We start from the raw sequence: 15,733 nt of genomic DNA on the forward strand, positions 1-15,733 counted from the left end.
AAACTATCCCACAAATCCTACCAGCCTATTTGCTCATTCCTACATATTGATCTAAGCCTGGCATTCAATCCTAGTGACCTATTTAGTATCTCATCCCCACAATTTATTCTTGGCAATATTCCTGACAAAATCTAGCTATGATCCTTTCCTTAAATGCCCTTATCAATGTTTTGTACTCATCAATAAGTTTCTCAGATCCATCTTTCCTTACATCAGTAGCCCTAACATATAACACGAAAACTACATTGCTACTAGCACCCTTAACTATCTCTCTGGTTTTATCAATTATATCCTGTACCCCTGCTCCTAGATAACATAAGCGTATTATTTTGCTCCTATTTACTCCACATACTGCTCTATCTACATGCTTAACTAAAGAGTCACCTACAACTATAACTTCCCTATCTATTACACTATCATCCCTTGTGATCCCATCTGTGTTTCTTCCTGCTCCCCCTCATCACTAGCAAGTGCTTGGAACCGGTTACTTAACCTAAACCCAAGCCCATTCTTGCCCCTAAATGCATTATATTCCAAGCTTTTAGCCCTGTTTCCTTTCTTAACTCTATTGAAATCCTCTTTGCCAACTGCACTCTTTGCATGCAGAAGTTTATAATTAATTAAATCTTCAAACATTTGGCAGTCAGGTGATACTTTTAAGAAATATTAGCTATACTAATCTTATTTATGTTAGTTACGTAAATGTCACAGGCTATTGTTTTATTAGTATGCGAGTTGATAGAGTAACAATATTGCATTTAATATTATCCGTAATGAGCGTAATGAAGCCTGAAGTATGTTTACTTAAATCTTTATCTTTTATATAAATATCATATTTTTCTACTAAGTTTTCTTTCTTTTCGGATAATATGTTTCAGAAATAGGGATTACATTCAAATAAACTTTAGATATATTGAAAAAACTCCGGCCATTTATTCAATCCACCACTTAGTATAGTTGTAGACATTATCTGTTGTTTAATATAGGTGTCTGTTAACAATAGGTAGGCAAACAACGATATACAAGCATAAGGAAACGTTTTATTGATGGTGGAACATAATACATATCTGAAGAAGACAGACACGTCATGATATTCTCGAAGGTTCGTGAATGCTCGAGTGTTTGCTAGCTGTGCGATATTCTTGTATATAAGTGCACCAGACAATGAATCGAGATAGAACTGCAGACAGACAGAGACGGACAATTGAGTCAAGCACGATAGTAAGTAAGTGCGTGAATCGTTCTTTATGAATTATAGCGTGTGTTTAAGTTAAATTGATTGTGGAAATTAAGTGTATTGCAAAGTTGTATTGAGAAAGAATAAACTACTTTTACTTAAGAAAGGATTTGTATCGCTGAAGTTTTTCGGAAGGAATTTTTATGGTAAATTAACAAACGACCAGAGACGTAACACTAATTTGGCCGAAAATGGTTTGCGGGTCTCTGCTAGTATCAAGTAATTGTAAGAGATTTTTAAATAAGAACTAAAACTTAACATCTATAAAAGTTGTAAAAGGTTTTTAGACAAGCATTGGACATTAACCCTTAGAATAAGTGTAAGAAATTTGAAGAGGAGGCGAACACCAAACATCTAGAAGAAGTATAAGAATTTGAAGAGAAAATTTGAAATTTAATATCTAGAAGAACGTTGAAAGTGCGAAGACGAGAAATGAATACATTTTAGTTATCTCGATGGCTATGTAAAAGTAAAAGAAAAATTATATGTTCATATATTTAACTATTTCAAAACTTAGTCTGGCAAACCACTATTAGAATGATTTCACAAATAATTATTAATTCATTACATATTCCCTGAGATTATTGTGTAAGTTTGCTTTCACAAAGAGATCATTTTCTTTAACTATAATCTGTGCAAAAAAGTGCTGTTTTTTCATTTCGTCTTTAGAATCATTGATTCATTTCTTATAGAGCTCTATACTTAAGATGAAACTCCCTTTATAGCAATTGTCTGTCAAACACAAAATAAGGTAAAGGAGGATTGGCAAAACCAATGACCAAAAGTCAGTATCAGAGTTAATTTTCAAATACTATTTCATTGAACTATACAGAAAATTTCAATAATTGACACCAGTTTGAGGACAACAGAAACAAAATGATTGAAATTTCGCCCAGCGAGGTCACTGCTGTATAGAAAAAGTAGGTGTGCAAATGAGGTGACTATAGAAAGCCGTTTGAACATGTTTGGACAATCTAGTTATAAAATAATTTCATGTGGATAACGATTCGAGTTTTAACATTTCAACCTTTTATAGTAATATTTCTGAAAAGTAGTAAACAGAGCACCAGAATTTCCTAGTCATTTATCATAATGCCAAATCCTCAGTAATAAGTGTTCAAGCAATTTTTTACAGAGAAACATTTTTATACAGTACTTCATGAATAATTAAGATATCTAAGCCATTTTTATACAGTACTTCATGAACAATTAAGATTATTGTTACGACAGCGGAAGTCACGTGACGCTAGTAACACGTGATGAGTATCTAGAAGATTCACGAAGAGACGAGATGTACGCTTTTATAGTATATAAGCCAGCAAATAAAGTGACGGCGAGGATATAATTGCAGACAGAGAGATATAGAGACAGATAATCTAGTCAAGCCGTAAGTAAAATACCTGAATCGTTGTGAATTCTAGCGTGTGTTTAAGTTAAAGCGATTGTGGAAATTAAGTGTATTGCAAAGTTGTATTGAGAAAGAATAAACTAGTTTTATTTAAGAAAGGATTTGTATCGCTTAAGTTCTTCGGAAAGAAATTATACGGGAAATTAACAAACGACCAGAGACGTAACATTATTTTAAAGATGCATAGTTTATACTTATATTTAAGCCTTTCTCTACAATAGTTTTTCCTAACAATGTTATTTAGTAAACATGTGTATGCTGCACGTTTTATCGTACATTCCATTATATTGTTACCATTTGGATCTGTTCTTTCTAAACTTTAGATTGAATACTAAAACTCGCTCAATGCTAATGTTGTTGTTTGTAGATCAAATATTATGAACTATCTTTTTTGAGACATTATCACTTATGATGAAATTTAGGGAAATTCCGAAACGTCCGTATTAAAGACGATTATTGATATCAATGACAGAGACACCGTACAACGGAGAGGTACTTTAACCAAGCCATTTCAACATATAGCTTGTTGCATAAGTTGTAAACTAAAATATATTATAATAATTGTGTCTCGATATGACTACTAAACATATATAAGCACCCTAACTTCCCATTTTCATAGCTGTTCCCCATATACATGACCAGTAGTTTGTCCTCTATTTACATACCTGTTAGTTATATCAACTAAGCATTTAAGTCTTCCCTTGTTCCACATTGGTCGTGTACGCCCTTGTCTCCCATTTTCATAACTTTTAATTATGTCCATAAATTACTTCAATTTTTGTTTTCTGGGGGATGGGGATTTTATTTGGTTACTGATGTAGCGCGTTGCATTTGAGTGCTGAAAGCGCAATATGTAAACACAAGCTATAATTTAAGAATACAATCCTTAAAAACTCTGTCGGAGAGGAAGACTTATGGAAAGAAAACCCCTGGTCCACTAAAATCAAAGTCCACGTCGTCGTCCCCCTCATTTCCATAGTCGTTGGTTATGTCCACTGAGTAAGTTCCTCTTGTCTTCACTTCCATAACGTTTAATTACGTTCATTAAACATGTAAGTCCACCAATGTTCAACATTTCCATAGCTGTTCGTTTTTTCAACCAAACACTTAAAAAAATTCACAATTGTCTCCCATTTCATAGTTGTTGGTTATGTTCACTAAGTATCTTAAGCAAGAGTTCGTGAGCATTGTCAATTGATTGGTTCTTAAAGATACGAAATATTCCCGCTTAGAAAAGATAACTATAAAAAACACAAAAAAATGCATATTATATAAATTCTGACTGTGCTATTGAATAATTATAAGGAATACCCAGGTCACTTAGTTACACACATGAAGTCTGACACACACCGCGAATAAATAATTGATTAAAATTATGACAGTAAAGATACAAATGAGTTCTTAAAATAATGTTGTTAATCCAGAACTTTCTGTTTTACCGTCGGAATATACCGAGTAATAACTATCTTGTTCTTTTCTACATCGGTTTTTTTGTAAGGAAGTAACAATGCATGCTGTAATTCCACTTATTTCGAGAACGAGAATAAAAACTCCCAACACGGCTGCTAACATAGGATCGAAACAAAACACGTCGCCATCTGTCGGCTGCTTCAAATCAAACTCGTTTGAGGCTGCAGGAAAAAAAAGATTAATGAAAGCTGTTTGTATTCATAAAATAATGATAATAATAATAACACCTATAAAATCTTAAATAACTCAAGCTAATTTATGACAAATCACAAAATTTGAAATACACCAAGTTTCCTTTTTTATTAAAATAACTTTGAAGGTTCGTCATTAAATGAACTTTTTATTAAACTTAGGCGGTGGTTAATTTTTGCCGAATCTAAAATCTGGTCGGATTAATATTATTTGTTTGTTTTTTAATCTAAAGGCGGAAACACCAAAATCAATTTCAAGACTGCCTTGGTTGCATTGCGATTTCATATTTAATGTAGTCAACTACATTACAACCCCATTTTAAATATAGCTTCAATAAAGTTTAAATTGTTACCTTCCAATAAGCCTCCGCCACCATCAATAACGGAGATCCAGTAATTTCGTTATTCTGCATAAATTAAACGCTGCTCATAATTAACTGCAACTTTCTGACACTGGGAGTTAAATGTCAAAATATCGATTTTGTATTTTAAGTTGGCAAACTACCATGAGATGTTTGTAACTTAAAAAAAAGAAAAAGATTTAGCTCTCAATTTATGATACAAAAGCAGTTAATATGCTTTTATACACGATCTTTCTTGACAAAAAACACAAAGATAGCCCATTGAGTAGCTTTGTACTTAACTTCAAACAAACAACAATAGCAAAAAAGACAGCTTGAGCTTATTAATATCCTATTTTTTTTAACTCATGCAAACTTAATCATGAAATTAATAATATTCTGTAAGACCTAAAAACTCAACCCCAGCCTTAATACTGTTCTTTGTTAACAATGGCTTTTCAATTATAGTTCTAGAGACCTAAAACAAATGAACCTGAACTTATCAATGATATTTTCAGATTTCAATGGATATGATTTAAAAAAACAACAACATACAGACCATAATTTAACTTTAAGAAACCAGTTTGAGGTTTTTCACTTCAAGCATGGTTTTTACGTTTTGATAAATTGTTTGAACATAGTACCTGATCCAAATGTTTTGTTTCACATCTTTAAATCACAATACATCAATCAACCGAATGATGTTACATTCAACTCACCTGTAAGGGGTGGCGCTGTGATAGGTCTTGCATATTTAACATTTTTTGTGGAGGGATCTCTAACACCAAACTCAGGGGCTCGAATACCGACACTTTTCGAAAGACGTACTATAGATAGAACGTCTCCATAAGTATTCTCATCGAGTTCTCTTCTTTTCCTTCGGCCGTAAGAATAGACAGTTTCCATATCGTCTTCGCTGCGTCCTGTTGGGATCTGACAAAGAACCTGATGGATTAAAGTAAGAAAATAATTATAATAATTTTCGATCCCAGTGCCATCTATCGGAATAATATTAAACTACTCACCACGTCTTGTTGGGATTAGCAAAGAACCTGTTGGGTCATAAGTGAGTAAAGAATCGGAAAACTGTATGATATCAACGTTATCTAACTGATTAACATTAAAAGTTATTAATGAACGGTTTAAACTCTAGGGTTGTAAACATACTAGTGTAGATCCTTATGCCCATTTCTCTGTCTCTCTCTCTCTCTTTGCGCAGTAGTAGTATAAAACACGAATATTGGCAGAATATCTAAACTTGTAATTGGGTTTATCTTTGACCCTCTTTAAAATTAACTATTTTCGTGCTACAAGATCGAAGAAAGGAGAAGCACGGTTTATTATCAATTCTTTCAAGGAAACCTACCCTCAATTTTACTATTCTTGAAGAGGGTTGTGGGTACCACTTTCTATGTGAACAGCTGTAAATAAATACGGAGCAACAAAACCCGTGTCATGCAAGTGTTTGTTCGTTTGTAATTAATCGCAAAGCTACATAATGGGCTATCTGTGCTCTGCCCACCACGGGTATCGAAACCCAGATTCTAGCGTTGTAAGTCCGCAGACATACCGCTATGCCACTGGGGGCGTCATGCAAGTGAGGCTTTGTCGTGGTAAAGGAAAAACTTCATTCCCTAACAGGTGCGCGGAAAACCACGTGATTTTTGACATTAAATTACATGCACTTCACAGAAAAGACTAAGCCTTTCGTAGTGGTGAAGTGTAGTATATAATGTATGGTGTCTGATCTGTTCTTCACTTTCAACAAAACTACTTGTACTTGTATATGTACACGATGAAAAAAGAAACATCATCGCTGTTAATTTATTATTCTAAACTCTTCATCATTCAAAGTGTTAAGGTGTTGTAATTTTTTTCTCACCATTAAAATAGGAAATTTCGGCTTTGTATCGTATCACGATTAAGGAGAATGGGCCCGGCATGGCCAGGTGGTTAGGGCGCTCGACTCGCGATCTGAGGGTCGCGGGTTCGAATCCCTGTCCCACCAAACATGCTCGCCCTTTCAGCCGTGGGGGCGTTATAATGTGATGATCAATCCAACTATTTGTTGGTAAAAGAGTAGCTCAAGAGTTGGCTGTGGGTGGTGCTGACTAGCTGCCTTCCCTCTAGTCTTACACTGCTAAATTAGGGACGGCTAGCGCAGATAGCCCTCGTGTAGCTTTGCGCGAAATTCAAAACAAACAAACAATTAAGGAGAATGACGAGTATCTATCTCTAAGTCGGTACCTACCTTTAATAGTAGCTATCTCTAAGTCGGTACCTACCTTTAATAGTAGCTATCTCTAAGGCGGTACCTACCTTTAGTAGCTATCTCTAAGTCGGTACCTACCTTTAATAGTAGCTATCTCTAAGTCGGTACCTACCTTTAATAGTAGCTACCTCTAAGGCGGTACCTACCTTTAGTAGCTATCTCTAAGTCGGTACCTACCTTTAGTAGCTATCTCTAAGTCGGTACCTACCTTTAATAGTAGCTATCTCTAAGTCGGTACTTACCTTTAATAGTAGCTATCTCCAAGTCGGTACCTACCTTTAGTAGCTATCTCTAAGTCGATACCTACCTTTAATACTATTAAACAGATAGTTTTAATAGTAGCTATCTCTAAGTCGGTACCTACCTTTAATAGTAGCTATCTCTAAGGCGGTACCTACCTTTAGTAGCTATCTCTAAGTCGGTACCTACCTTTAATAGTAGCTATCTCTAAGTCAGTACCTACCTTTAATACAATCTTTGCTTCATACATACTAGAGAAACGAAGTACCATTGAACAACTGTACTGTTACTATTATCCGGCGAGTTTGGATGGTAACAAATACTGTTTCTTAAACATTGATAATAAAAGATACGAAACATAGTTTGTGCGGACCAGAGACTAATTGTTGTTGTTGAAGAAAGTGACTTAGTATCCTGATCTACCACTTTTTATAATATTTAGTAATAAGTATAAAGTCTCTGATGGCATTTAAAATACTGAGAAAAGCGTCACTCGAGCAGTTTTTGGCTCTTCGCGTTGCTAATAATTAAAAAAGATTAATATACAAAGTTTTCACCTGCTAATTATCACGCAGTTTGCTTATTTTTAAAATCATCAAAGAACTTGTATTGAATCAAATGTTATTAACACAAAACTGCTATGGTGTTATTTGTAATATACATATATATATACATGATATGCAGCGGTTTCTTCTGTAGTTTATTACATTTTCAGAATGCTCTGTAAATGCAATATCATTAACATGAAAAGCAAATGGACAAAATATGTAAAGAATGTTACTACATTTGCAAAACTATCATATATATATTATAATGGGTGGAATTAGTGCCACCTACCGGTTTGCAACGTTCCAGACATGTTTCTACGTCTGCTTCCAGTTCTATTATGTTACTTCCCATGAAAGTGAAAGCTTCTAGATAGCTCTCCAAAAATTTACTCTTTTCATCAACAGTCCGCACCTCTCGCATCATCTTCATTTCTACTGGGCAACTACATTAAACGATCCCAGGGAAGAAGAAATAGAACAAAACATATTAACTTCATTTCCGACGCTCCATATAAACTGTAAGGAACGCTAAATAGTTTAAGCATAACTGTTGTGATATAACTTCCAATCTAATTATCACGCTATAATATTTTGGTTTATAATGTTCATGTTTGTTATCAGTGTAGAGCAAATTCTGTTTCTCAAAACAAACGTATGGGTAACATTGTGCATGACAGCGTCCTAGAATCGGTAATGACTTCAAGTTTTGATGCAGAAGTTATAATTATTAATGTTTAGTGGTTATAATATATCAAATATCAATAGTAATTCTGTAGTAACTTTCATATAACTACGGTTTTGCATTATTTACTGGTAATAGGCTGCATACATTCCAGTAACACCAACATTTAATTGTAATTTCAATACACAGATACAATCAGTACAGGAACAACAAGCTGTAAAGTATACATACATACAGTCGAGTTACAGCAATACATCTGCTAAAGGCGAACATATAGACACTGAAGATACAGCAACAAAAAGAAGCTGCTGAAGGCAACCATACAAACACTCAATATACAACAATACAGCTGTTAAAGGCAAACATACAAACACCCAAGATACAGCAACAAAAACAAGCTGCTGAAGGCAACCATACAAACACTCAAAATACAGCAACACAGCTAAAAAGGCAAATATACAGATACTCAAGATACAGCAACATAGCTTCTAAAGACAAACATACAAAAACTCAAGATACAGCAACACAACTAATAAAGGCAAACATATGCACGCAAGACATAGCAACACCAAGATGCAAATAGCACAACAAATCAAGCTGCAAACTAAACTAAACACACACAGATTTATAACAACATGCAGCGACAAACACATAGTCATTCAACTACGAAGTAAATAAAAAAAGCACTCGAGTTAGGGCAACATACAAGCAAAGTAAATGTAGTAACACTTGAGTTAGGGCAACATAGTAGCAAAGTAAACATATATATAGAGTCAAGTGAGTTAGGGCAACTTCCAGCTACAAGATAAACAATTTATTGTAGATGTGTATTCTCAGTGACATACAAAACGATGTTATTTACAGGGTATATATACACACATATCTAATCATAGGTTATTATTTGTAATTTCCATTCAATGACAATTTTTATTTTATTTTATAGCTCTTTATGTGGCGGCTTACGTTATCTAAGAAAGATCTGAAATTCTTTAGTGATACCAGAAGTGTATGTGAAGTTCGTGTATAAGCAATTTTTACTGACGGGCTTCTTATAATTAAGAAAATGTTGTTAACGATAAATACGACAAATCCTCTTTTTTTTTCAACATACCTATTCAAAGTTGTTTACAAAGTGGAATTGTTTGAAAACAATGAAATATACTATGTAAGTATTGTCTGAAAAAGTTCACAATGATATTAAAAATAAACCACATGCATATCTAAATGCACCGGGTACCTTTGTGATACGCGCAACAATATTTCTATTCTACAAAACGCAAAGAACCAAAATTAGATCAGGCACAAAATAAGAAACTCGATAAATCGAACGTTAGACCACTCTGAAGAAAGTAGGTTGTATCTTCCGAAGGTGCTCAGGTTTCCAAAATAAGAAACTCGATAAATCGAAAGTTAGACCACTCTGAAGAAAGTAGGTTGTATCTTCTGAAGGTGCTCAGGTTTCTTCTTTCGATTCGACATTGTATTTCACGTTATTACGACTTTAGTAAAAGACTTACTTACCCTGAATTGTCAATCAGTGTTAAATTATTAGCTCCAGCTGGGTCTTTTGCGATAAGATTTCGGAGGAAAATACCGTACGTGTCTGTTAAAAAATTCATATATACATAAATGAACAAAAAGCAGATTAAAGCATTAAAATATCTAAATAATGATTCGTTTTTATAAATAGATTCAAGGAACATCTAAGGATAAATATATAAATATTTTATTGAAAAACTCTAATAACTTGAAGTACAATAGTCATCCTATTATACACGTGAGCCTGGCATGACCTGGTCGTTATGGATCTTGACGCGTTATTTGCGGGTGGCGTGTTCGAATACTGCTACTGAACATGCTTGCCCCTCTCAACTGTGGGGGCGATATAATGTTTCTGCCAATCCTACTATTCGTTATCTGCGGACTTACAACACTAGAAACAGGGTTTCGATACTCGCGGTGACCAGAGCACAGATAGCCCTTTGTGTAGTTTTTGTGCTTGACTTCAAACAAACAAACAAAGCCTAAGGATAATATTGACTAGCTGCCGTCCCTCCAGTCTATAACTTCAAAATTATGGACGTAGATAGTCCTCAAGTAGCTCTGCCCAAAACTCAACAAACAAATAAATAAGCATGTGCATTAAAGAATTAAGATATATTTTATATTAGAAAAACCAGCTTTAAAATATTTTTATATTAATCACTCGTAATTTAACTTCTTTGAATACTATAAGCCTTTGCTATGTTATTTATTTTGAGGACGTGAAAAGACTTAAATCGAGCAAGATTCAAACCCAAATTTCCTTACTTGCAACTTAGTGAGTGTTCTGTGAAATGTGTCTTGCTGTAATCAGCTTTCCATACTTGTAACTTAGTAAGTGTTCTGTGATGAAACGTAGATTACTGTAACCAAGTTTCTTTACTTTCAACTTAGTGAGTGTTCTGTGAAATGTGTCTTACTGTAATCAGCTTTCCATACTTGTAACTTAGTAAGTGTTCTGTGATGAAACGTAGTTTACTGTAACCAAGTTTCCTTACTTGCAACTTAGTGAGTGTTCTGTGAAGAAATGTGGCTTACTGTAATCAGCTTTCCATACTTGTAACTTAGTAAGTGTTCTGTGATGAAACGTAGTTTACTGTAACCAAGTTTCCTTACTTGCAACTTAGTGAGTGTTCTGTGGAAATGTGGCTTACTGTAATCAGCTTTCCATACTTGTAACTTAGTAATCCAGTTTGATAGTTATAAAAAGTAACTTACCGTCATCAGACATGCGCACTTGTAATTTAAGTAATTCTCCTATAGAGAAGGTCTTTCGTTCACGACCTTGAATGTCCATAATATGAAGTGACAATACCGGAAGTGGTGGTTTTCCTCGTTTACGATCAGTAGGGTTAAGTTGACTGAAAAAACAACAACAAACAAACTTACAGTTGTTGACAGATTTCTATGAAGACAGATATTTAACAAACAAAAATGTTCAATATTAATGATATATTAATAATTGTTGTACTTAACTATTACTTTAATTAAGAAAAATTTATAACTTTAAATATCCATAATTTATTCGTCGTTATCAATTAAATTAGTTAATGATATAATAGTACATTAAAATGTCTAGGATTTTTGAAAAGGTTTTGTAAGAACTGTTATATGTCAGAATGAAGGTACTCTGTACTACCATATCGTATTTACAAGGTTTGAAATTAGAGTTATCCGTCTCAGTGTCCCACACCAGACATTGGGTTTTAGTGTTACTCTCATGGGTTATTAAGGTTTAACTTGTACTTTTAAATATTGTCATTTTCAGTCTTTCTCACGAAGTACTGAATTTTAATGTTGTATTTCTCAGTCTCTTCATGAAGTATTAAGTTTCAGTATTGTATTTTTCAGTGTTCACTATGAAGTACTAAGTTTCAGTATTGTATTTTTCAGTGTTCACTATAAAGTACTAAATTTCAGTATTGTATTTTTCAGTGTTCACTATGAAGTACTAAGTTTCAGTATTTTTCAGTGTTCACTATGACGTACTAAGTTTCAGCATTGTATTTTTCAGTGTTCACTATGAAATATTAAGTTTCAGTATTGTATTTTTCAGTGTTCACCATGAACTATTAAGTTTCAGTATTGTATTTTTCAGTGTTCACCATGAAGTACTAAGTTTCAGCATTGTATTTTTCAGTGTTCACCATGAAGTACTAAGTTTCAGTGTTGTATTTTTCAGTGTTCACTATGAAGTATAAAGTTTAAGTGTTGTATTTTGAGTGTTCACCATGAACTATTAAGTTTCAGTATTGTATTTTTCAGTGTTCACCATGAAGTACTAAGTTTCAGCATTGTATTTTGAGTGTTCACCATGAACTATTAAGTTTCAGTATTGTATTTTTCAGTGTTCACTATGAAGTATAAAGTTTAAGTGTTGTATTTTTCAGTGTTCACCATGAAGAACTGAATTTCAGTGTTGTACCTAGCACTTCATTATTAAGATTTACTGTTATGAGTTTTAATATAATTTACCAGTTGCTCAATTTGTATGTTGCACTTCTCACATTTTTTCTCTCTAAATTGAACTTAGATATTCTAAGATAAATCTTTTTGTGTTTTTTATTTGTTTAGCGCCACATTGGACTATCTGCTGTGTCCACTGCGGGGAATTAAACCCCGGATTTTAGCATTGTAAGTCTGCAAACTTACCGCTGATCCACCTAGACAAATCTTACCTATACCAGGTACTTGTTTTTCATTGAGATTCATTGTTATTGGATATTTATTTATTCCAATCAGACAGTGTGAGTCAATGTTGTATATATATATATATATATATATATACATATCTAATAAAAAACACCTTAGGTGTGAAAAAAAGGTGCGGCCAAAAAAAGATAGAGCATGCAACTTAAAGGAATGAAATCAAAATTGGCGGCCAAACAGGTAGCTACACTTACAGCATTATTGAGAATTTTACATCAAATATTCATTCATTAGTTAGCCAGGTCGCGTGTTTTATTAAACTTAGGGCATGATGGGGGGTATTTGCTGTAAACGTTTTAACAATGCTAAAAGTGTAGTTACGAATGTGGCCGCAAATTTTGATTTCATTCCTTTAAGTCGCACGCTCAATCCTTTTTTGGCCGCACCTTTTTCACGCCTAAGGTGTTTTTGATTAGATATCATGACTTGTTTTGTCAATACACAACAAAAACCACAGCAAGTAAGAAAATGACACTCGATAGTAACCAACATTAACTTAAGGATTGCAACCCTATTATTTGGAATAGACCTATATTTTACAGAAACAACCAGATTCTTTAGAATATATGGTGGTATTTTTCCTCTTTAAAACAGTGTTAATAATTTCCTTTATAGTAACGCCATGGAAACTAGATTAACAGTTTCTTGTCATCACCCGCATACACTTGGTGCAGTCGTATCGAACATCATTATTTACGCTATTTGCTTAAAGTAATATCACGTGACACTAAACGCTCTTTAATTAGGAGAATTTCATAAAATTTAGCAAATCTGGGGTTAAAAGTTGGCAATGAATGATGAATAATAACCGTCCATCCATATGATTCTTTTAAAAACTTAGCTAAAACTGCTAATCTATTTTGCTTGGCCTAACCAATACTTATGTATCTTGCACGTCCTTTTACTTTAAAGTTTTGATGCTATAAGTTAGCCGTATTTAATCCAAATGACAAAAAACTATAAACGGTCCACTTTTACTCACGATAACTCACGTGTTTTTTTTTTTGTGTAGGCGTGCGCAAAAATTTGGGTCAAATTTGAACGTTTTTTGTTGAATAATTTTACGCATGTGGATTATACTTAGACAAAATATGACACCTAATTGTAGATCATACAGATCTATCAGCGTACGAAATTTGAAAAAAAAATCCATAAAAGTTAAGTGTACTTTTCCATCAAATAAATTTTCCGTATTTTTGGTGCGAAGAAAAAAAAAAGAAGGAAGAAATTCAATCAAAATTGGAGATTTTATATCTCAGGTATTTATTAATGGATTGCCTTGAAATTTGTGTAAGTGTCCAGTAGAGCACATCCGTCAGAAATATGTGACAGTTTGGATTACTACAGTCCGTGCTACAGAAAGTTGAGATTTGCTAAACTATCACTCCTGTTAATAACGCCCCCCAGTGGCACAGCGGTATGTCTGCGGACTTACAACGCTAGAAACCGGGTTTCGATACCTGTGTTGGGCAGAGCACAGATAGTCCATTGTGTAGCTTTGTGCTTAACTACAAACAAACAAACAAACTGTTAATAACACACACAGTGTGTCCTGCAGGTTGTTTTGGCCACACGAAACACACGACCGTGTGTGTTGATTATAAGTTATTAGATAAATCTCTAATCTCTCACAGTTGCTGGGTTTCAGTGTTTTACATTTTAATCAGATACTAGAATTCATTGTTGTATATCGTGTTAGACAGATCTTATATTTACTAGGTGCTGGGTTTCAGTGTTGCTAGATAATTTTTTTTTATTTCAATCAGATTATGGGATTCATTGTTGTACAACTTAAGTAAGTCTCATGTTTACAGCTGCTGGGTTTCAGTGTTTTTCGAAAATTTTATTTGAGTCAGATACCCAGATTCATCTCTATATATATTGTTAATGAAAAATTTCTGGGTATTTATTTACCAGTAACCGTGGTTTTGTGGGTTATTTTTGTCTTTACCGACTTTTGTGTTTCTGATGGGCATTACAGTCAAGCAGTTTCTTATTATTTGAATCTCTGAGCATAGTACTGTCAAATTATTGTCTTTTATTATTATGTCTCAAAGGCTGCACTTCTCAGTAAATCTATGACGTTTTATTTTGTAATTAATAAACCACATTTTCGTACAGATGAAGCTATCATGAACATGACATCGGTTCGTTATTTTAGATAATATATTTTCTTCCTACCTTGGTAATTTAGCAGGATTGTTATTTATAGCCGTCATCACTTCCCACAAACTAAAGGAATTCTCCAATAGGTGGGCGTTTAGGGTTCGCGAAGTCAAAAGTCAATATTTCTGAGCTCTTATAACACCTGTGCTAGTTTTCCAAACACGTTACGTAGTCAAACAAGAATCCATCTAACTTAATATAACGTTGTTTATACGTTCTTTGTGTAACACGCCCACGCTAGTGGCCTATCATACCCAGACCGTGAAGTTGCTAAAGTTTCGTGTTATTTTCCACGCCCTCGTTTACCAGCACAATAAAGCATTTTCCCCCTCGAAACTCAAAGTCGAGATTGTACAAGTTGGTTATTTCTTAAAAGCGCCTCATCATGTTTTATTTCCAAAACACACAACAAACAATTAGTAATTTACTCTGTTCTTTAAACCCGGAAGTAAACTAAACGTGTTTCCTCATCAAGAAGATAAGAAACACGCGAATAACAGAAACAATTTTAGGGCACATGACTGACAAAACTTACACTTTTTTCAGTTACGTGTGTAGATTTCAGATTCAGATTCCCGGTGAAATACTTGACGAACGTAAGATCTGAGAACATCTTTGTAATACTGATATCCATTCAAATTTCTACAAAATTACCTTTTGAAGGAAATTTGTAAAACTCGCGCAATTGTCCTTTGTAAAAGTAGTTCAAAATCTATTACTAGGGTTAAACATTATTTTACTTGATTTCTGTAAAAAACGAAAGTATAATTTTTCAAAAGAAACAATCAGGCAAGAAACAGTTCGTGGCTAATACACTCTGTCTATGAGAATTCGGCCCGGCAATCTGAGGATCGCGGGTTCGAATCCCCGTCACACCAAACATGCTCGCCGATTCAGCCGTGTGGGCGTTATAATGTCACGGTCAAT

At 34.0% G+C, this 15,733-nt stretch overlaps 1 protein-coding gene across 1 annotated transcript in view; it reads right to left on the reverse strand.

The window, feature by feature from the left end:
- Positions 1-4,046: 4,046 nt before the first annotated feature.
- The window catches only part of LOC106466227, a 42,413-nt gene continuing 30,726 nt past the window's right edge, over positions 4,047-15,733 (reverse strand). The window contains exons 9-13 of the mRNA XM_022394203.1: positions 11,150-11,292; positions 9,911-9,992; positions 7,997-8,150; positions 5,367-5,592; positions 4,047-4,276 (exon numbers count right to left, since the gene is read on the reverse strand). Of these exons, the coding sequence (XP_022249911.1) occupies positions 4,047-4,276; positions 5,367-5,592; positions 7,997-8,150; positions 9,911-9,992; positions 11,150-11,292 (835 nt within the window). The remainder of the gene's footprint in view (positions 4,277-5,366; positions 5,593-7,996; positions 8,151-9,910; positions 9,993-11,149; positions 11,293-15,733) is intronic.

The sequence above is a fragment of the Limulus polyphemus genome, unplaced genomic scaffold (genome assembly GCF_000517525.1).
Source record: "Limulus polyphemus unplaced genomic scaffold, Limulus_polyphemus-2.1.2 Scaffold2194, whole genome shotgun sequence".
NCBI lineage: Eukaryota > Metazoa > Arthropoda > Merostomata > Xiphosura > Limulidae > Limulus > Limulus polyphemus.